This window comes from Apostichopus japonicus, chromosome 15 (genome assembly GCF_037975245.1).
Source record: "Apostichopus japonicus isolate 1M-3 chromosome 15, ASM3797524v1, whole genome shotgun sequence".
Lineage (NCBI taxonomy): Eukaryota > Metazoa > Echinodermata > Holothuroidea > Aspidochirotida > Stichopodidae > Apostichopus > Apostichopus japonicus.
This window is the reverse complement of record NC_092575.1, coordinates 26,576,209-26,601,121: the sequence shown is the minus strand read 5'-3', so window position 1 is coordinate 26,601,121 and position 24,913 is coordinate 26,576,209. Positions and strand designations below refer to the sequence as shown.

The 24,913-nt window shown below is 37.4% G+C and overlaps 2 protein-coding genes across 5 annotated transcripts in view; one reads left to right on the top strand and one right to left on the bottom strand.

Annotated features, from left to right (window-relative positions):
• LOC139981261 (sodium- and chloride-dependent GABA transporter ine-like) overlaps nucleotides 1–23,396 on the bottom strand; it is a 43,434-nt gene extending 20,038 nt beyond the window's left edge. Inside the window, exons 1-3 of one of the 4 annotated variants that reach the window (XM_071993501.1) lie at nucleotides 19,910–23,396; nucleotides 5,796–5,994; nucleotides 308–522 (exon numbers count right to left, since the gene is read on the bottom strand). In XM_071993501.1, coding sequence (XP_071849602.1) covers nucleotides 308–470 — 163 coding nt within the window. In that variant the 5' untranslated portion in view covers nucleotides 471–522; nucleotides 5,796–5,994; nucleotides 19,910–23,396. The other 3 variants (XM_071993499.1, XM_071993500.1, XM_071993502.1) reach the window with 3 other exon arrangements.
• Nucleotides 18,857–24,913, top strand: part of LOC139981260 (salivary peroxidase/catechol oxidase-like) — a 29,880-nt gene continuing 23,823 nt past the window's right edge. The window contains exon 1 of the mRNA XM_071993498.1: nucleotides 18,857–19,016. The gene's annotated coding sequence lies outside the window, so the exon portion shown is untranslated. The remainder of the gene's footprint in view (nucleotides 19,017–24,913) is intronic.

Genomic DNA, 24,913 nt, shown 5'->3' with positions numbered 1-24,913 from the left:
ATGTAAGGGGTTTCTGTTAACAGTGCTGCAGTTGAATGTTATAGTTTTTGTTGACAGACTACTATTTTAGTAATATCATTTTCAAATGCCTGATTCAGCCATACAATATCAAACATTAAAGATAACAAGTGTTTTTTTTTTGTCTAACTATAGAACTGAAGCTTAAACATGAAGTTAATTATAATCGTGCTGTCCGGCCGTCAGTCCTTTCGACTATTCCATATTTGCGTATTTGCAGTTGTAGCTATGATCGAACCTATGAAAACGCATATACCTCCATTGCATCGAATATATGAATAACGCATACCTCCGCCGCTTTCATAACAGAGATAAGGAAATCTCCAGATGTTACCCAGTCCTACTGCATATCCAACGCACACCAACAGAAAATGTATCTTCTTGTCCCATCTTTCTCTCTTCTCTGTGGTTTTCACAATATCTACATAACCATGTTCTTTTCCCGTAGCCATCTGTAACGTCAACTTCTATTCTTTACTTCTGTTTTTACAAGACGATCAAAAACTGAAGAAAAGACATGGAAATATTAAACATGTTAGATCTATACTGAAATATTCATATTGTTACTTAATTGAAAACCACGTGGAGTATAAATTATGTTCTTTTCAGTTCCGATACACATCACGTATGTGATCGGTCACCAACCTTTTAACCAAGACTATATGTAGGATACATTCCCTTTTCCATAGGACTCGTATATTTTTTCCTATTTACTTTCCCGGCTCTTGTGCCTCTTCTAGTTCGCTTTGGTTTGTATTTCTTTGGCAAGCTTTGAATACCACATCCATTTTGTTGATTTGATTGTATGGATAAACAAGTCTCTGCAGATAGTCGACATGATAGATAGTCATTACTCTTAAAAGTTGTACGGTCCTTATCAATATCAATAGGAGCCTGCTGTATCACAATAGGCATTGAAAATAAAGTAGCAGTGATGGTCCCAGACTGAATAAGAAGCCTTCCTGGTCTAGAGTTTGAACGGATCCAGTCCAATGAAGCGTGAACATCATAATAGTCAATACACTGAGTCGGTAGTACACAGGGAGAGTAACTTGATGCAATTAAACGACACAAAAACAGATGCAAATAATCCAAAAGAGATCAGAATATTAAACATGTCTAAAGACGAACATATAAGCCCGAGTAGTGATCATAGAGTAAAGCAGTTTTAGTCCGTATATATATATATATATATATATATATATATATATATATACACATTTTCATGATAATTAGTCTATAACTATAGTTGGTTGGTCAGAAAATGCGGAGAGTGATGAGGGGCAGACTGCAAGAGCGCCGAAATCAAAACGCTCGTTTGGTATCCATATACCTATATAAACACTCTCAATCCATGTTACCTTAACGCTGATCATGCCCCCACCCCCACCTCTCTAGCCCACTCACACACCGCAACCTACCTCCATCTTTATTCTTTCTTTTCTTTTCTCTCTCTATTTTGTGTTTTGTGTTTTTTTTTAGTCGGGGAAGAAACCGACCATTCCCTCCGGGCCCACGGCGGAATTTAGAACTTGCCCTCCCCATAACCTTTGCAATCCTATCACGTCACTGACATTGCGAGTATATTGCTATGCATGGCGGTGTAATGTCGTGTAGGGCATTATCATTCTCTAATGCTAGAGCTAATTCGCAAAGCGGTCGAATAAAGAAAGAATTATAATCATAATCATAATATTAATATTAAAAGTGTCTTCTATGCTGTTCCATAATTGCAATATCATATCAATAACATAGCGAATTGCCTAGCATTGTCAATATATTGATTAACGACTCGAAACTGACAAGAAACAATGCAACAACGATGGAATAAGTACAATGAAAATACAATGAAACAAACGATACCTTACTAAAACTGCACCTTGCAATAAATAGATGTTTATCCCACATAAACCCAAATGAATACGTATCCCTCTCATACGAAAATGGATGTGTATTCTACAAATACAAACAATGGAAGTGTATCCCACATGCGACGAAGAACGCATGGTAATGTTAACCTCGATAAGGTAGTTATATATAGTCTGTCTGTCGTAATAATGAACGAATGTTAACATCCGATGGCTGGCATTTTAATGTGATAACCTGTTGAAAAGATGGTCGGTATGAACTTACCTAGTGAATATAAGACTTAATATACGATCACAAGATGAAAGAACACTTATAAGAACATCCAATGACTGAAAGGAATATAGCAGGGTGACGCCAATCACCTCATCCCTCATGAAAGTAACACAGTGTTATCCAGAGAAAAAAGACCATATAGAAATCACAATCTCGAACTGCGGAAGGCTTGCTCATGATATAACGTGCCCTGTAACCTCAAACATACAGGTTTCATGACCTTCAGTTGAAATGACTTAAAGCGGTGTTTCGCATTTGGTAGACAAGTCACCAATATTCAATTTCCAATATTCTCAAGTCAAAAGATAGCAACTCGGCAACATACGACAATCATTCAGTTAATGAACAAAGTAATACATTATTTAATGAGAAATGTTTCTATTCAGGCCACTGGTCAGGGAATCTGAGTGGAAGTGTACCTACATTGTTGAGGAGGGAGGCAGCGGTATACACGAATCCTGTTACAAGTGAAGTTTTTGTAGTACGCATGGTGGTGTCACAGACAGAGAAACAGTATAGTCAGTCGTAGAGGTGGGGGGGGGGGGGAGGAGCGCCCGCTTTACCCTGCCTTGCTACGGGCCTGTCTATATTTCATACTCAACATTTCTTCGCTCAGTCCAACAGAAACATATTATTTTCAATCGCTTCTATGTACTTCATTTTTGGTAGTGATTTCTTTTTAGCTTCGAACGGCATCGAAGAATTGATCCACTCGAAAAGCTGCTTTAAGTATGCAATAGCCCGTATATAACTTGTAGAAGTGATGAATGAACAAGGGGTTAAGGTTTATCTTCGTTGGTGCGTCCCAGAGGGTATCTGGATGGAGATTTAAATAAGTCGTGAAAAAGAAAATATGTCGTTTCAACATAACTCATGATAGTATCTGACATGTCAGTGTACAGTGTAGTGAGAATAAACGAAGTGAGAGCACAAAAAGAAAACAAGGCCAGCAGCGCTGCAGAGGCTCAGCTAAGTTTCTATTGGAAAAATTTGTTTCGATTGGCAATGGTTCTGAGAAGTTGATGTTTGTGCAACAAATATAAGATATAGATGGAATAACTGTGTCCTATCCTTGAACTTTCAAAAATTACCGTAATACATTTGTAGTTCGTCTTGCAAGAGGATCTTAAATACAAACATACATACAAAATATGCCCAATTGCAAAAACAAAGAACCAGCAGCATTACACACTTCGTAGCTTTCTTTCATACCATAATAGAACGAAAACGTAACACAACTGTATTCCTCTGCTAAATCTTCTAACATGTTGTGGATACCACGTTTGAATTGTGCTCACGAAAGTTGCACCCTTGCAACATGAGAACGACCGGCACCTTGTTTACAATCGACGTACCACAGACAAACGTTCAAGAGCAGAGATCGGAATCGGCTCCAACAATAAAGGTCTTTCTCAACATATCGTATTCCATACACACAATGTGGAAATGTTCCAATTGCAAACCTGCCAAGTAGTCCTTTGAGAGAGAATAACTAGATAGGGGGCCTGAAAAATAACAAGTTAATATTTGACTTGATCAAGTCTCCAAAGGTGGACTGGGTTATGTCCCAAAATGGCAAGAAAATTAAGAAAGAAGATATTTTGCTACCCACAACAAAACGCATATACTGGTCATGAATATTTAACAGGAAAAAAAATGAATGACCATTGCATATGCATATCTGTCGCCATATTGAGTCAGAACTGAAAACGCTACAAAAGGCCCTGTTTTAGACTCTCACAAGAAGACAAACCATGTTTTTCCTCGACAACTATGGTTGACCACAATTCAAACGTTATATCCATAACATTTCAACAGATTTTGACAAAAACTCTAGGAGGAGTAGGAAGGCGATGGATATTACTAATGGCATCGCTTCAAGTACGCCATGAACGACCGCAACGGATGACGTGTTGGATGTCGTCAATGAAGGACGACGATAAAGTGCGAATGTAACATTGGATATAACTATACGACAAAAGACGAGAAAAGGATAGATGTTCACCAAAGATGATGTGAGCGGATGTTTGGAATAAGTAACAACTCGAAGCAGACGGCAGATGATATAATTAAGGTGTATAAGGAGGTATATCTGCAGTTTCATTCGTCACCACATCACAAATGTTTTATTGGTATTCACATCTGTCAGTGCAAACATTATGAGAATCCGCCTATAACTGTGTATTACTTTCTGAAAAAAAAAATATATTTATTGCCAATTTTAAAGGCCTAAAGTTTAAGTCGTTTCGTCTCATTTAATAGTCAGCATACTAACATTTTCAAAATTTTCTTAAAGTCATGAAAGTCGCTCAGACAGCAGATGTGACTGACGTCACGAAACTTATATATGGGCAGAATATGACCAGATTCCATTTGTGTCTGAAATCTCCGTCGCAAAGACACTTTTCTAATATGAAAAGCTAACATGACATATATGACTTCAAATACAAAAGAAAATCATTGAATACTATTAATGAACAAGTAAGTTATTGGCCTACATCGAAGTGATATCTCAGCCACAGCCTTAACGCTGGGTGACATCACAACACAACATGTAATTTAATTTCGAAATAAGGTTCTCAATAATTTTATTAATTTCTGTAAGTCAAATGGGAATCACAAATATTGTAGACAGCTGAGCGTTCATAACCTTACCTAACACCCTCCCCTACCCTCCTCTTCCATTCTCTCGCACAACTTTCTTCGGTCTATCCATATCTCAGGTTTGTGGTCAGGTTGCAGTATTTCTAACTGTCCATATTTCACTGTTTGTCTTTATAAAAAAAATGAAGATTTTAGGCTTATATTATAAAAGAGATTGAAGGGGAAAACCATTTTACCAAACTGCTTATAGTACTGTCATAAAACCTGTGTAGGTAAATATGTTAAAGTTTGAGGGCTTTTCGATCCTAGCAGGATCTTTTTTGGAGGCTGACTGTGTTCTTGATTTGTTTTTGCCTCTGAAGAAGAACCTACAATATTATCGACACGTCAGGCTCACATAATATAGTAAAAACCTTCATATTGAAATTGGGTACAATTTAACATTGAATTGTGTCTATTCATCTCCCCTTATTGCAACACACACTCAGACACACGCAGAACAGCATCACATGACTGTTTCGTACTTAATTCATTGATCAATAACCAAATTTCATATAATGTTGAAACTATATAATGATATCCTCTTATACAGTGGCGGAGCGTCCATACAGTCAGGGGGCGGATGCCCCGCCCCCCCCCCCTGACGGACTCAAATGGACTGCTGGCGCCCTTTTCAGCTTTTACCACTTTTTACTTATTCGCGATTATTGACTTTTTTATAGCGCTTTCATCTACCTATTGCCATTTGTCACATTTTGTTGGCGATGACACCTATTTATTCTTCGTTTATCTGCAAATTAGCAAGGCCAGGAAAGGGTCATTTCCGGCGATCTAGGGAGTATCTTTACTCAAAAAAAATCTGTACGCTCCGCATCAACCTGTGGTGGCGCTCCGCTTGGATACTGTCGAAAGCGCCCCTACAGACCATTCTCGCCCCCCCCCCCCCCCTTGACTAATACTCCTAGCTCCACCACTGCTCTTATACTAGATAATATCAAACATCATGTAAAAAGTCAAACTATGACACTGACCTGTGTAGCATATGTTTTTACACTGAAGTCTCTCAAACCATCAACGTGCCAAGGAGGTTTCAAAACGATTCGTAAAACGGGGTCTTGTATTACCTTGTTTCAAACTTGAGAATATCACACGATTTGGTCCAGCAGAAGTAAACTCCCCCTTGATGGACGCTCACTGTATACTATTTATCCTATTATAACAGAAAATGCCCTGAAAAAACATAAAATTGAATATTATAACAATTTACATATGAATTACAGATACTCTAGCACATAATGGTATCTCGTGCACAAGTATATATCAACATGCACTTAGTAAAACACAACATAATTCGACAAGCCGTAATGGGTGTTGAAAGACACACCTGTTCATTGCCAAATATATATAGTTTGCTTTCCCCAAAAACAGTTTAGCCGTTCTTTGTGCGCTTTCCATGGTTCCTTCCGTATTTAACATTGAACGGTTTGGCAAACAATCTAACATGCGCTAATATCAACCATAAATGTCAACAAACAAAGGTCTCGGATGATGAGCATTAGCATTGTAATGTGACAGCATTGTGACAGCATATTACATCGACTACTCGTTCTATGTACTTTAGTTTCCCGGTGCCCACCTGTCTCTATGCATTACCAAAAATACATCATTATGACGTCATAATGATGATAAACATATTGACGGAAAGTAAGTACTAGTCTATGTGTATTTTGGTTTCGTTGCCGAAGGATAGCAATTTCTTCTCTCTGATTTTTCGTCTCCCCGTTGTAAACCAAAGGCTCACATATAGACAAGTATTTTCTTTCCGTCAATATGCTTATAATTATAATGACGTCACATACATCATCGACTTAAAGGGACTGAAGACTCGCGCACAAAGAAACGTCTGATGCCGGTAATCTGACCTAGTTTCGAATGAGGTATAACAGAAGTGTTAGACACGACCATCGATCACAGAAAATACACACACAGCTTGCTACCGTCGGTAATCATACACTAGTGTACAGTCAATACATGCAGCTACGGTCAATACCCACAACACAGTGTACATAGCAGCGATGGACATCTCAGCAGGGAGTTGTTATGGAACTCCCTGATCTCAGGTCCAGATAAAAGATAACAATGTATCACGTTTCATTACTGTCTGCATTTTGTAGCGACAAGAAGAAAACTTCACTTGCAAGCAACGGAAAGTTAACTTCTGTTCAGAGGGCGGCACGCGGTTTGGGGCGAGTCTTCAATACCTTGAAACCTTGTTCAGTTATAATTGGTGTTTGTACTGCTCCGACAAGGGAACGACAAATGGAGCGGTGGTCATGATTGCAAATATGGCCCGTATAGCAGACCGTTTCAACAATTACCTCCCAATTCTACTTTAGAGTAATATAACTCAACTTAAGTAAAATGTTTTCCACTTGAATGAAATAGAATTCCACTGAAGTAGAATACAATTGTTCTATTTACTTAAGTGGAGTGGAATTTCACTTAAGTAGCAATGAGGTCTACTTAATGAGAATTGTATTTGACTAAAACATAATACTATTTCACTTAAGTGAATTCAATTCAACTTAACGAGAAATAGAATTCGACTAAACTAAAATGTATTCCACTTGAATGAAATAGAATTCCACTTAAGTAGAATACAAATGTTCTATTCACTTAATTTCACTTAAGTAGCATTGAGGTCTACTTAATGAGAATTGTATTTGACTAAAACATAAACTATTTCACTAAAGTGAAATGGAATTCCACTTAAGTGAAAATATATTCTAATGAAGTGGAACACAATTTTATTATAGTGAAATTGTATACCACTTAATTAAACTACATTTGTATTCTACTTGTATTCTACTTAAGTGACATTCAATTTCATCTACTGGAATTGAATTTTCACTTAAGTAGAATGCATTTCACTTAAGTAAAATTAGGGGCAATTGTTAAAACGGCTTGCCATAGGGCCGGAGCACGCCAATTTAATGCACTTTCAACTCCAGTCTTCTAACACGGAGACTGTAACCAGGCCACCATTTGGTTATGACGGCATTGCGTCACGTAACGTATCACGAGTAATTACGTAACAGGAATAGATACTATACTCATGAACGTGGTTAAAGGTTGGTGAGCGAAGGGAATGGGAAGTTGTGCGAATCGATAGTTTTACTCGGAATTTCCATGTGAAAGCGCGTCCTCTGTAGTAGAATTCGGAAGGGAAATCGCATTTATCCTCATTCCTTTTACGTTTGCCCTAATTACTAGTACAACATATGTTTTCAGTAGAGTTTCCATGGTTCCTCCTATAAAAACATTTTTATCATCCTAACCTAATTTAAAGGATGAGTTAATTGAAAAAGATGAGGGAGAACCATATACTAACATCCCGGGGAAGTTTGCATGCAAGTCTTAATTTTTGGGGAGGAGCGGGGAGGGGGCTTGCAGTGTTTGACGTTGATATGTTTGGTTACCAACGTGAACTTGGATCAAACAGGTGTGATGTAATATAGAAGCACACTGAAAATAAAATAAATACATGTCGCTGTCAGTGTTCACATATGACATCACATCATAACTGCAGACACACACGCTGTCAATGTCATCCAGTACCGCGCTGATTACGTCACAGGGGCCAAATGACAACTTGTTTGACGTTAGCTTCTACACTCCTTTGGGCCACAGACCCTATCTACCACCACAAACTCAGAAACACAGTTCCCTCCTATTCCGCATAATCTTCGCATCAATATTGATGAATAGATACCAAACGATCCCACACCATGCCGTTGGCCTACACACTCCCTAACAAACACAAGCCGATATCACTTTACCGAGCATTGCCAGTGGGATCCCTGTTTGAAAGAGATGCAACCAGAACGCCCTATAAATGGGTCCAAATGGTAACAGCATATGCTAACATTATTCGTGCCTTACTTTGAAAAAGAATTCTGGACAAAACTAGAAACATTTTTTTTTTCAACTCTAGATATATTTATGACATATTTTAACTGGGAGTATACACGGGACTTCTACCCTATAGAAGCTTGTATAACGAGTTTATAAACAAGTTTCACACAACCATACAATTCACGTCATCAAAGTCTGATTCCAAAATCCCTTTTTTTGAGCCAAACAAAAACGGCAGTTCACCCCGAGAATACCCTCAGGTCTTACAATACAAACCCAAGGCTACTATACCAGAACAACTTTTGACATGACAATTAATTTAGATCTCTTTGTTACACAAGTACAAAGCAATTCAGCACTCAACCTGGACGAATAAATACGTGATTGTTTGTATTCATCCACAACTATTGTTAGTAGACGCATAATCCGTGTCAAAAATAGTGCTAAAGGTAGATTACAATCTAAACGGAAATGGACAATTTGGTAAAGGTCGCTGCCAAACTCGTTCCCGATCATGACGGCTTCAAAGGTTTCTCTCTCACCCCTTCGACCTAACATTTTGAACGGGCCAACTCATGTGTGACAGTTCACCTGTTAATTCATCTTTTGTTAGCACTCGGCGTATCTCTTTGCCTTGCACCCTTCACTAACAATAAATGTAGTATTCGTTATAAAAAAAGAGAGCTAAAAACTCGACAAAGAACCTGATGTAGGTTACCGTAAAGATATACTATAATAATATGTACTTGCTCTACTTCTATGTATTGAACAATTTTGCAGCATGAAATGAACAACTGAAACCTGTGTAATATGTATATATACAGGGGCGTAGCGAGCGGGGGGTGTGGGGGGGTGTCACCCCCCCCCCCAATAATTTGGTCGCTGTCGGCAAATTTTGGGTCTGTCGGCAAAAGGAGAAAAGGTGAAGAGAGCGGAAGGGGAAGAAAGAAGGAAAGCTGAATAGAGAAAAGGAGAACGGGAGCTTCTTCTGTGCCAAATTTGACTTAAAATATGCACCAGATTGCATCTAAGGACGATTCAAAACTATAAATTTTCAAAAGGGGAGGGGTATACCCCCTCCCCTTAGACCACTCCCCCATTTCAGTCACCACTTCCAGATCCGTCGGCAAATCAAATTTGACTTAAAATATGCACCAGATTGCATCTAAGGACGTTTCAAAACTAAAAAATTTCCAAAGGGGAGGGGTAGACCCCCTCCCCTTAGACCACTCCCCCATTTCAGTCACCACTTCCAGATCCGTCGGCAAATCAAATTTGACTTAAAATATGCACCAGATTGCATCTAAGGACGTTTCAAAACTAAAAAATTTCCAAAGGGGAGGGGTAGACCCCCTCCCCTTAGACCACTCCCCCATTTCAGTCACCACTTCCAGATCCGTCGGCAAATCAAATTTGACTTAAAATATGCACCAGATTGCATCTAAGGACGTTTCAAAACTAAAAAATTGCCCAAGGGGAGGGGGACGCCCCCTCCCCTTAGACCACTCCCCCATTTCAGTCACCACTTCCAGATCCGTCGGCAAATCAAATTCTCCACACCCCCCAACCAAAACCCCTTCGCTACGCCCCTGTATATATAGCGTACATACACGGTAACTTACAGCACAGCATGTTGTAACTGAGTTTCATGTCTGCACGGCGATCATCAGACAACTGAACTTAAATGTTAACCGTTATTTCTTACAGGCGCGGTTGGGCGGTTTGTTACCGGCATACCGTGGCGACACTTGAGATGAGCTATAAATATATATATATATATATATATATATATATATATATATATATATATATATATATATATATATATATATATATATCAATGTTCCACTACTACTGATTTGTTTGCGTGATTATATCGCGGTATTCCCGGAGGGCATAGATGTTTTTAGTATTGGAGAGATAAAAGCCATTTACGAAAAACGTGCAAGTAACTAACTCAACCATTGAAAAACTTTTAGTCAATGCTTTTCCAGGTCATGTATACTTTACACAATTTATAATATTCATCGGAACACAGAGTTTTAGGTGTTGGTCGTTTGTTCGACTTCTTTTTCAAATTAAGATTGTAACTAGGTGAAAACGTCTGAAACGTGTTACTATTGTCAGCATTTCTCCTGTCTGTCCACCAAGTTCTACTATCATGGTAAATATGAACCTCAGGTGAGTCGTTGGGCAGCTTTGCTAAACCGACGTCATGTACAAAATGCCACCCAAATGTTCGATGCGAATACATATATATTTATATATATATATATATATATATATATATATATATATATATAACATAATCCAATGAGTTTGATCATGTATATATATATATATATATATTGCCTATATATATATATATATATATATATATTTATATTATACGCTGATTGTATGTCATGGTTCATTATTCAACATGTATAACTGAAAACAATTAAAGAATTCGAAAACGATATTAACTCGGACAATGCTATATCGTAACGGCTGTACAATATCAAAGACTAGGCTACCATGCAGCTTATACTAACACCGTGCATATAGGCCTATATACGACATGCTAACTTGACAGACTGTACCGGTTCCTCGCATACACGTGTTTGTGCACATTCTTTTGAAGACTCCAACACTCTGAATACTATACCATCATGCCTACCACAGCCAGCATATGTCGTTTTGAAACTTAAACCAGAAGATGAAGTCGATAGCGATACTAAGTAATTCAAACTGATAGTGTACCAACAACATTCGGAGAAGATGGAATGCATGCACACACTGGATGTACCTTTTGTGAAAATAAAGTACACATCACCAGTCGGTGGAGTGGGGAATGGGGAAACTATTCTTACCTAAAGTCACTTTATTGACAATTTATAATGCATCTCATCTAAAATACAACATCCTCGTGTGGGACAATGACCACACATCAACACTTGATAGCTTATACAACATCCAGAAAGTGACTGTTAGAAATATTTGTTATGCTTCATATATCTCACATTCAGATATCTGAAAATCTACTTGAGATATCTGAAATTGAATTCGAAATATCTGAAATTGAATTCGAGATATTTGAACTTCAGATATCTTTAATACAGTTTCAGATAATTCGAATTCAATTTTTCTGAGGCTGTCTTTGTTGCTATATGCTATGTCGTATTGGTTGGCAACTGCTATGAGTTGGGTCTATATGGGTCAAATAAACTATAAAAGAAAAAATAATAACACCAGTACAAATATAATTTTAACTTTTAAGTCATGTCAAAGTAAATTTCCCTGCACTTGACCTAATTCTGTCTCCTTTGTATCTCAACTCAAATATTTTTACAATGTACGCCCAAGAGAAAGCGAGGCATTCGTTTTGGTTGGTGAATATCACAACTTTCAGCAATTAATTATTCCACGTTTATATATGAAATCCCTTATCACTCACCTGTGAAATAACCTGGGCGTATATGAAACTGGGTGTGAGTCTATTTAAGCAAAGTTCAGGGGTGCATTACACCTTATATTTCAAATTGTTTACCTCCAATGCAAGGCAAACAAGTAGAGTTATAAAAATATTTTTAAAAAAAACTCAGGAGAGCCTATATAGCACAAAGACTTAGTGTATGTATAACGCCTTGTTATCCTCAACAACGTCAAACACTTAGAATACGTTGTTTTTCTTATTCGTTTATATACAAATATCGAAGAGGACTATATATAACCAGTGAAGGAATAGATACAGGATCTAGAATAGATACATACTTGAAAATGCATATCCATAACTGGTATATATGGCCTATAAACAATTGAAGCCGTGGTCTGAATGAACAATGTTAAAAATGCTGAAATTGCAGCTATGGTATCTTCCTTGCCAAGAACTGTGTTGTGTTTTGTTATGAAAAGGGCGTTCACATTGGTTATGTGAATAGTAAAAACCTTTTGGTAGAAGTCCCGTGGTGTGCGGTTATTCTTCTTTAACGATTCAGTTAAAGCAAAACAAGACATAAAATGTAACACAAAAAACCGACAAGGCAATCCAAAGTTCAAATCCGTAACTTTACAGTGAGCAATCACGATCAAAAGATCGTCCAATGCGCTGTACAACAGCAAAAAGTAAAGAATTCGCATGAAACTGCCCTATCAGACAATAAATAAAAGGAAGTTATATATAAGACCGTTTAAACAGGTGTGATTTAAGTTTCCGTCTAAAAAGAACCCACAGATTCAGTTTATTAAATAGCACTAGGTAAATCGTTCCACCATTTTGGGACATTAACACCAAAAGACCTAGCTGCAGAAAATTTCTTACGTCTTGTTAAAGGAATTATAAGAGTCATTTATGGATATTATTTGATTTAGTGTCCCAGCCGATACTCATAGCTAGTACAGTAACTACTGGTACCACCTGTAACACATGTTACCGTGTTACGAACATAAAGTAGTAATTACTGATGCACGGTTGTGGGACATGAACAGAATAGTAACCTGTGTTACAGGTGGTACCAGTAGTTAATGTACTGGCTATATGTTTGAAGTAAAGGTGGTACGATACCGCTTGATTCCAGTTCACACGTCTCTTTAAATTACGCCAATTCGTCGTGCCGAGTACGAAGAAAGGCCATGTTCGGGTACATCCATAGGCCTCTATAGCATGAAACGACTAGATACGAATTCATTTTAGACTCGCGTATGAAAGAACTCGCAACTACTATTCATGTCCGACAACCGTGCATAAGGAATTACTATTTTGTGTTCGTAACGTGTGTTACAGGACATAAACAGTAGTGACTGTACGAGCCATGAGTATCGGGGCCTATCCCGGTTACTTCTTTGCAATTCCAAAAAGAGATCGCGCATATAGTGAAGTGTCTTTTGGGTTCAGACATTTGTACACTTATGCTGAATTCGCAATCCAATTGGAAGTCAATGAAGTATTTGAAGGCAATCCCTACTACTGTCTTACTTATGTTTATTTAGCACAATTTTGACGCGTACCTGAGTAAGAGTCTGCCAAATTGGTTTGATCTTATGTATACTCCACATTGAAGTTCTATATTTATTTGTGATATGGCTCTTTAAATTAATCTGGTCGTCAACCCACGGTCCCTAAGTATTAAATTTCCTGTGAATGTTTCATCCATTTACACGAAGACCCGTCGATACACAAAGACCCGTTCATATATAGGAAGGTTGTTCGACTATTCAATTAGTTAAACAACAACATGTTCGATCATTAAATGTCCATATGAAATATAAAGTATTGGAATAATGAAGTAAGACTATAGAAAGTATTGACATTTTCCAGTAATCTACTGTACATAGTAAAGTATAGTGTTGTACAGTTCATTACAGTACAGCACAGTACTGTACACTACAGAACAGTACAGTACAGAACACCATACAGTACAGTTCAGTACAGTTCGGTTCGGTGCGGTGCGATGCAGTACCATACAGTACAGTATAATATAGTATAGTATAGTATGCTATAGTATAGTACAGAACAGTGTGGTGCGGTGCGGTGCGGTACGGTATATAGTATAGTATAGTTTAGTATAGTTTAGTATAGTATAGTATGGTATGGTATGGTATGGTATGGTATGGTATGATATGGTATGGTATGGTATGGTATGGTATGGTATGGTATGGTATGGTATGGTATGGTATGGTGTGGTGTGGTGTGGTGTGGTGTGGTGTGGTGTGGTATTGTGTGGTATGGTGTGGGATGGTATGGTATGGTATGGGATGGTATGGTATGGGATGGTATGGTATAGTATAGCATAGGATAGGATAGTATAGCATAGTATAGCATAGGATAGGATAGTATTGTATGGCACGGCATGGCATGGCATGGCATGGCATGGCATGGCATGGCATGGCATGGCATGACATAGCATAGCATAGCATAGCATAGCATAGTATAGTATAGTGTGGTACAGCATGGTACGGTACAGTGCAGTACCGTACAGTACAGTACTGTATACAGTAAAGTACAGTATAGTATAGTATAATATAGTATAGTACAGTACAGCACAGCACCTCACATCGCAGCACAGTATAGTATAGTGTAATTAATTATAGAATCGCATGACAAGAATACTTATAGTCCAGTCAATCTATGATTTAACCTTAAACAAATTGCAACAGAAGTTATTTCAACGCAAATTGATAGAATGAATTCGTCTCAGTAACATACTAAAAATCGATATAAATCGACATTTGCCAAATACCGAAATTTTGGCTAGAAAAAGAGACGGTTTTGTCGATTTTACTAATGCTTCTTATCAGCTACGGTAAACAAGTATATAGCCGTTGCCGTGGCTACAGCCTACTGCTTACACTCGCGCACGCTCGGTCACGAAAACCTTTGACTTGAGCAAGGATGTAACGTTTTTGAGTCTATGCTATCTGTTATCTGCGTGGAATGTTCAGGTAAGGAATAGATGTACATTTTTGTAATTCGTAATAGCCATTGCGTTTCTGTAGTTTAAAATCAATTAAATAAAGCACAAAAAGAAAGAAAATAATCGAAAGAATAGCTTCGCTAAACTGGTGTTAGGCTGGTATTACACATATATCACTGACATTGGAGGCCTAGTTACATTTAGACTTGGACCTTATCTAAATTCGAACTCCACGCAAATAGAACATTTGCTGGTGTATATTTTAATTTACCACAAAGTTACAAAGAAAACTAACCCCAACTACCATTTACAAATGCAGTCTGGCTAGTTTCGCACGAAATACGAACGTATAGGCTAGCATAACGTAAGGCCTAATGTTATTTTAAGCGAATGAGCGGTCGATAAAGGACGTAATATATTCCAATAAGTCTTACTGCATTCGTTAAAACAGCTGTAAAACCATTAAGTATATAAAACTTGCAAATAAAAAAAAAGAGCGATTAAAATAGGGTTAGTCAGGGTTGCACTCAAAAGCAAATGCCTAGATTTCGAAAAATTTGTAACTACGGATGCCTTTACGTACCATTAGTAATTACGTACAAATTGCTGGAAAAATGAAGAAATCATGGATTTTCTTTATTGATCCACATTAAGTTTCATTTTTTCATACATTACTATTAACCAAACAATTATTCATTCGGATTCTTAAGATAACAACCGCATTTTCATCGATTATTAAGATACAATTTTCGTAAACTTTGCAACATAATTGCATACTTTTGAAAATGACACTTAAGATAAACCAACGTGACTGTGTCGTAGTATGATTTTCACTATTTACTCTTTACGGGGTGTGGGGTGTCATTAGGTTGTATCCCTACCTTCATGTTCTATCAGTAACCTAGTGAACTAAGTAAAGTAAACCTGCACATATATCTTCATTGTACATTTTTGTATTTATTATTTTCTTTATTAGATGGACGTGTGCGTCATCTGTCAGATTTCTTTTGAAACTGACTGCGACCCTGACGTGACATTGCGAGAGAAGGGTGTTCAAGGTATTATTGAGGCAAGCCAAGAACGTGGTGATGAACTTACCATATCTGTTGGACAGAGGGTTCCAAAAAATGTCGTAAACGATATTGCAATAAACGATCCATTGTTAGCGATTTGAAACCAAATGTAGAATGCGGTTTAAAGCGTAAATTACGTTTACAAACTGAACAGTTTTTGTTTGGTGAGCACTGCTTTTTTGTGGACAAAATGCTGAAGTGAACGGTAAAAAAGGTCATCAGGCCTACCCCGTCAAAACCTTTGAATTTCAAAGGAAAATTGAGTCGGCATGTGACGACCGCGGCCAAGATGACGAATGGGCTAAACAGGTGAAAGCCAGATTTTCACTTGTGAGCGATTTACATGCTGCAGATGCAATCTATCACCAGGCATGCAGCGTTAATTTCAGAACACACAAGCAGCTTCCAAAGTCTTTTCAAGGTAATTCTAAGAGTAAACGAACCCCTGGACGTCCCGAAGATGAAAATCAAGCAGCCGCATTTATCAGAGTTGCGGAATATTTGAAAGAAAACGACGAAGTACAAGCTACTCTAACCGTTCTCGTCTAAAAATGATAGTTTTGACCGAACCCTTATAGCACTGTATACATGAGGAAAAGGCTACAAGATCACTTTGGTGATACAATTTTGATAACTGAGGTTAACGGCAAACCAAACGTTGTAACATTTACAAACACAGTATGGTTAATTTTGCAAGAATTTTCAAATAGACCACGGCATCAAGACGCATTTTCCGAGAAGTTGTTTATAGTAGAGGCTGCTGCAAAACTAAATAAAAGTGATATAAAGCAAATGGAAGCATCGCATTTGAGATATCCATCCTCATCAAGTGTGTCGTCAACTGAGCAAAATCTAAAGTTTAGTCCTGACAATTTGAAACTACTCTTAAACACTATTATGGTTGGAAAAGAGAATGATGTGAAAGTATCTTCAATCCGACACGCCCTCATCCAGGCTGCACGACCCATGGTTTTGATGGCTCCTCTACAAATTGCATTAGGAATACAAATGCATCACCACTTCGGATCTCGGTTCCTAATAGATACTTTGAATAAACTGGTATTCTGTTCTTCGTATTCTGAAGTTCAAAGGAGTTGTTGTGGAACTAGTCTTGTGATCGTACTCTGTTGGTGACCAGTTTCACCTTGTAACTTACATATGCTTCTTCTGTTGTAATGGTTTCTCGTTTTATCTTATCTTTTGATATCTGTGTTGCAAGACGAAGGACAAACGGTGTGGGGCAATTTCGGCCTCGGAACAAGAACGGATGCGAGCCCGTCAAAAATATAGACGGAATAGTGTACGAACAGAAATCTATAGAACTCCGAATGTATCTCTGCAACTCACCGAATTTCTGTGCTGCAGCTATTTACTTTATTCATCTTCATAATCAAAGGTATGAATCGAGCACAACAAGTTAGAAAACACAAACCTGCACGTACATAGTCCTCTCTTAACTTATGATCACATGGCGATGAGTAAAGGTATCATTTACTTCATCAGTGATTTAGTAAAATATTTGGTGTGTAAAGCTACTCCATATGAGCCGTTTGAGGAAAAATCACGAAAGTTATCTAAAAGATTCAGCACGCCAATTTGTTCGTTTCCTCAATCAAATCAATATCCCTCAATATATGATAATTCGTTTTTAATAAAGAGGGGAGTAGGGGGCATGCCCGACTAAAGTGAGAGGGAGCACACTGAAAAAATGTATAAATTGTTACAATTTTGTCACCCCGTGACCCACAAAAATAAATGTTACTCTCTACAACCGTTCTATAGTTACCCCACCCCCCCCCCAAAAAAAAAGCAAGTCACAAAACGAATCGCCGCTCGGTTAGAAAGTACTAACTGGTACAGAAAGCGATGTGGGCACTGCAAGCTTAGCTCGATTGCAAATGCATAGTACTCGCTGCTTATTTACAAAAAATGGCAATGTGTAAAGAAGTTAAATTTCAGTTTTAGTGATAAAATCCCTTGTTTTGTAAATCAAGAGATGCCCATACAATGTGATGTCAAAGGAGAGTCACATGTTTTCATATTATTTGCCAGGCAAGTACGTTTTTCTCAATACTCTTATGCCCACGCTAAAGTTATGTAAACATTGTTCACCTAAAATCATAAATTAATTAAATAAGGAAGAAGTTAGAAAACATAAACCTGCACGTACATAGTCCTCTCTTAACTTATGATCACATGGCGATGAGGAAAGCACCCTCACTGTCGGATTCTTTACTATTTAATTTACAACCATTGTTCACTATTTAAAGGTACCGCCGTATGATTTGATTATGCTTTTATTGTAATTAATGTCTTTAATGGCAATATATTAGAATATTTATTGAAAAAATAAACCCGCCGCCATTTTGTATTAAGACGCCATTTTGGTTGGGTTAGACAACCAGGATCAATGTCGATTTTGGATATGATGTTTATAAGACACTTATCAGTCTAAAACTGCTAAAAAACATTCTGTTGCAATTTGTTTAAGGTTGAGCCATTTTTTGTCATAGATTGACTGGACTATTAAAACCTTTTTTGTACTCTCCATATTAACAAATACAAAAATACAAGCGTAGCTTAGACAATTCATTTGTAGACCTTCATAAATTGTATTTCTATTCAACAAGAATTACAGATGTATATCTATCTGCGGCCTTTTGAAACTCACGTTTTTATTTTATGGGTTTGCTTTACGCATGACTTCATTCAGAATGACATCAAACTCAGTATTTCCAAACGAACTGTTCTAGGTGCTGCCATTGTGCAACTGCTTGTCAATTGGTGAATAAGGTTTCGTTCGTTGTCATGCCTATAAAACCGTATTTTGTTGCTTTTAAAACAAGTGACTGTACAATTCATCTTTGCTAAGGTAAGTTTATTTTTATGTGTTCCTTGGTATAAGCTTGAAAGCCATCATGTTTAGTGTGCCTTATTTAGCAACCTTAAAACTTGCAGTAGTTACATGAAAGCTTGGCTGAGATTACGGCTATAATCTTTAGTGAAGCAAGTTAATTCTGGATATTTTTTAGACTCCTGGAGCTAGTGTCCAAAACAAAAAACATAACGAAACTTAAAATGATTCTGACGGCTTAACATGATCATTCACAGTCAAACAATCTGCACAGGCTTAAAGAGAACCTAATCCTCCTCGTGAATGTGTTCTTTTGACGAGGTAAGGCAATTTTTACGAATTTAATCAAGAAAGTGCATGCGAAGATGTGACGATTTCTACCAAATTGTTATTCTCATTGATTGGAAAGACTTATTTTGACGAGGAAACAAGATGATATTGCGTAAAATGTTTTTATGTTTATTAAATTAATCAAATTAGTGCATGGGAGACTATATGCATGGTATCTACTCATGACAAAAAAAAAGGTTATGTGTGATTCCAAAAATATGATCTAACTGTCAACTTTCGTCATACTCGGCATCTGCCATATGTCAATTCATTTCGTGACAGGTCAATTCACAATGTGACATGTCAATTCATTACTTAACATGTCAATTCATAACGTGACATGTCAATTCATTACGTGACAATCAATTCATTACGTGACATGTCAATTCATTACGTAACATGTCAATTCATTACGTAACATGTCAATTCATTACGTGACAGGTCAATTCATAATGTGACATTTCAATTCATTTTGTCACAGGTCAACTTCCATGTCGTCACATTTCAATTCATTCGGATAGAAATGTATAAATGAGAGGATGGGAGGGGTATAAATATGGTTACAACGTTCATACACTTACCGTCGACTATAAATGATTGAATATCCGTCTTCCCCATTCATGTTATGAGATATGCCAGTCTCAAGAGATCAACGTGTATACGTACGAATGTTGTTTATACCTTTCCTCTTATTACATAAGTGTTGTCTAACCCATAAAATATAACCTCCGAGTGGTAAGTACTTTTCAAGCACAATGTTTGACCTAAGCCGAATCTAAGGTCGCATTTACGTGTCTCTGTATAGAACTTTACACGCGTGCTTTCTTATTCAAATAGGCCACGTTCGTTCATCATTTGGTTGCTTTTGTACAGATTTAATTGACTCGTTTGACACAAAATAAAAACCTCGACCAAACGTTATTGAAACAGTTCTTTGAAATGCGTTGATTAGCTGCAAGGTTAAGCATCTTTTTTTCTTTTTTTTTTGCAATTACGTTCTTTTGTTCTGTTATTGACAGTTTTTTTGGGTTTTTCACAACTAAAGGTACATACGGTGGTTAAGCTTTGAATAAGGTATTTAACTAGTAGTTAAATTGACCGTCTTAGCAAATTTTAGCAAGACATTGATGGATATTGTTAACACCCTGGTAAACTCTACTCCCCGTTCAAATTCTGCTCTTTTTATTTGGCTGCATTTGCCACAATACTGTTGTATGTAGTGTGCTGGATCGTTAAGGAAAAGTGTGAGTTTTTACATGTTTGTATCTGACAATTTTATCGACTAAGTTAGACAACCAGATCTGAAATACGTTTTGCTAAAAAGCGGGTGTGTCGACTTTATAAACATTTTGACAATGCAAAAAAAAAATACATCAAGTTGATAGGACTACACCAAAGTTGGTCCGAAAGGTAATACAAAGCTATATTAACTAAGAACGGGAACATAACGATATACAGCAACCAATTTAAACGTCTAGGACTGATTGATATATCACATTGAATTTAGTGTGTACTACGCTGGGCTAATTATGAGGTATGGTACCTTACATCGAATTTAATATGATCTAGAACTCTCACTCCCACTGTAGGAAGTCGTACCAACCATGGAGGGTCACGTGGCGTGCTCTCAGTTGCTACTAACATATTATTTTAATAGGATATTCTGGTGACTAAATTGATCGCTAATATGTAGGCGAAAACCACATTCTGTATAGCTTCTTTTTTTTGGCGAAAATACGAATTTTTTTCAAATGTTATGATATTTGTAAATGCATCTGGCAATAGCAGAATGAATGATGTCACCAGGTCAATTCAGCTGAAAATGTCTTTGTTGTCATTCATTTTTCCACAGAGGAACTGAATATTCATTAAAAAAAGGATACATTTTAATGAAATTCTAAATACAGAGAACTTTGACAGCTAAGCAAATATTTTCAAATGTATCATGTTTCAAGGATAAATATACAAGAATACTTTAGTCTAGGCTTTTGAAGAGTATTTGCCCAGATGACATCACATACCCCCTGCTGTGATCTAATTTCCAAGAGTAGTTGATGGCTTAGCCAGTCAAACTATGTTGCATTCAATTAAACATATCTCAAGTTATGAGGGGCAAGATATTGAGATCTAGGGGTTTTAACTAGCGGTGTGGAATATTTTTCTCTTCAGATATAAGTTTCACATCTCCGTAGACAACATAACGCCATTATATCTAGTCTTTACGGTAAAATTGTAAATAATTGCTTCGGTATGGATGATAATGATATTTAGATATACTTTCTGTCTCATAAAATGCTTGATCTGGCTACTATTCAAACTTCTACTGCCAGATTACTATAGATTGCGTAAGGTGGTCGCTCCCTATCACGTTATGCGCTTTTTGTTCGTGCAAAACGGCAAGGAGACTTGTGTTGCTAAGGAACAAGGAATCATGTCGTCCTGCTTCTCGAATCTGTATGCATTTTGCACAGTCCTGATAAGCTACGCGCATGCTCATTGACATAGTCGGTCGAAGTTATTTTGTATATGCCGATGACGTCACACGTCCTCCATGGCTGGGTGTGTTCTTTGCGCGTCTCCTCATGGACAATGTCGGTCCAGCTTTATGTATATATCGATGGGGAAAAAACATCGAATTTAACATGACCTGGAGGGATCACTCGATAGTACGAAAACGTATCAACCATGGAGGGCCACGTGGCCTGCTCCCAGAAGCTACTTACATATGATGTAATCATTTGCCATTTCGAAGTGATTAGCGTTCCGTAGACAACAGAAAGCCACTATAACGGGCAGTATAACGGGCAAATTTGAGAATAATTACTAAGGTTGTAATGATAACGTTATTTAGGTTTACTTACCGTCTCATAAACAAGCTTGATGTATATGGGACCCTGACTGGTAGTCGAACATCTACCGTCAGAGTCTTATAGATGCATTGCGGCGGTGTTCTGTGACTATGTACATGTACCGAATGTACCGAATGTGGTAGCTATGAGATCGTGGCATTAGTTATTGTAGAATATACATTCAAGGAGTGCTATAATAGTTTAGTGCTACAAGGGAGCATGTCACATGACCCTCCATGGTTGGTTCGTTTTTTAGCGCGTCTCTCCATTGACATAGTCGGTCCCATGGTTAATGTATACACCGATGGATAAAACAGTATAAAGGTAGCATACTTCATACAGATGTCCCATGCCTTATGCACTATATTGCCGATGTAAGGAGGTCTCTAAAGCCTTGTAGACATTTTCTCAGGTAGCATACACCCATTAATAGCCCTATTGACTTACACGCTAAATGATCAAAGTAATATAGTCTCTAAGTTTAGATAAAAGTTCTCACTAGCTAAACGCTACCCATCACTTGATAGCTGACAACTTGGACATTATTGGCACTTTCAAGTTTACGTATCATGACCGTGCAGATTTTTGGCTATGAGAGCCTGAATGTTTCGTCACTTGTAAATAAACCTCCTTACTCAGAAGTAAACAATTTTTGTACGCTGCTCCTGGGAGAGCTTAAGTCAACTAGACTTGCCTCAATTTTTGCACCACATGTACTTCCACTCATGTTCTTCGACATCCAAGCCACACAAAAAAACAGATCTTGCTTGATAACATATCAAAACAAGTTGTTCTCCTGTTGCTTTTTGGTACTTTTCCGGGGATAGAACACTTGGGCGGATTGATATTGACGCTAATAGGAGTATGCCACCTTCAGGTAAATGTTAAACCAAATTCACTGGATAGCTGACATGTTGGCCACTTATGGTACCTTCAATTTCCCGTATCATGACCTTCTTGGGCCACTACTCTTTGTCATCTACATAAACGACATAACCACGATTTCATCTAAATCTTCAATAGTGATGATTGCAGGCGACACCAGTATTTTTTTCAAAGACACAGATATACAACGCATTGAGAGTACTGCTTGCAGTGAACTTGTGTTATACTATGATTGCTTTGCTTCAAATAAGCTTTCGCTTAATGTTAGCAAAACAAACTATATCGTCTTTAAACATGCCTCATACACATAACCCAAATTTTAGTAGTATAATTAATAACCACCCACTTCAAGCTGCTACCAGTGTTAAATTTCTTGGCGTCATTTTTGACTTAAAAGTTTAATTGGCATGAACATACTTCTCATCTGTGTTCGCAAGTGGCTAAGGGTGTTGGAATAATCGGTAGACTTAAAAAGATATTACCGAAACATATTCTTCGTACTATTTATCTAACTAAGCATACATGTTTATATTAACATGTGTGTGTGTGTGTATGTATGTATACATATGTATATGCATATACTAATAATTATATATATATATTTATATATATATATTTATATATGCGTGTGTATTTGTATTCAATTGTGTATGTAAATGTGTATACTTATGTATTGTGGGTGGTGGGGGTGGGGTGGGGGGTTATACGTATTAGGTTGGTGTGGGTGAATATAAGTGTTACTGTATATGTGTATTGTTCTCTCTATTTACTTATGGGATCGCTCTACTAGACAAGCCCTCTGGAGTTTTGATGGCTTCCTTTCACAATTTTTCCTATTGTTGATATATTTTGTCACTTAGTTAACTTCTCTGTATTTATATTGTGAAGCAAAAAAATAAATGAATGAATGAATGAGTGCATGACCTTGCTGAATTTGAGCAGCGAGAACGAAAATATTTCATCAGACGACGTGTTCTTCCATTGGTGCACTTTGACATCCAAACCACAAAACAACACATCCTAATATGGATAGCATTTCTTGTTAATCACTGTGTTTGGCATTTTTCCTTACATTTCGGCGGATAAATATTGACTCTTTTTTGGAATATGCCACCATAGATATGAATATGTGAGAGGGCACAGGTCTATATAGCATAAAGCATGAATTAAATCGTGCATTACGTTACAAGAAACATATGCAATATACCATATCACCGTTCTCATAGAGTTTTACGAACTCCACGAAATATTTCTCCTCAAATGCACTGCAACGTATAGCTATGAAAACCCTGAACTGTTACTTTAAAGTAGCTTAGCTCGTATTTTAGTTTGATACCGCCTGTCATGGGAACTTTTAATATTGCTATGTGTCCAGCCCATCCTCGAATACTTGGATGTTTCAGACGACCACAACAAGATGAGACAAACACACGGTTTACTACTTTACATTTAAAGAAATGGCACATATAACAAGCGAATGCCTACTGAGAGATTCCCCTTATTGTCTTTCTCCCAGAAAAGAAAAACATATTCTTCGGTTCATTTCCGTGAACAACTGCCTATCCAGCTGGACAACTTTTAAATTGGGTTAAATTTTACTTTCAATACTCTTAATACTAAACAATACTTAACAATACTAAACAATAAAACACGACAGACCACGTCCGGAACCTCCACCAGACAATCAGCTAACCTTTCGGTCAGTACCTGCGGTAACCTATGGTGTGACCAGACTCTGGACATCGGCAGTAGCTAGACCAACCACTCTATGGCAGTGCAAGAAACGCCTATCCCTTAAAAGCCTGAAATTAAACTATAACACCTGTGATTTCTGTCTTGGAATTCTTATGT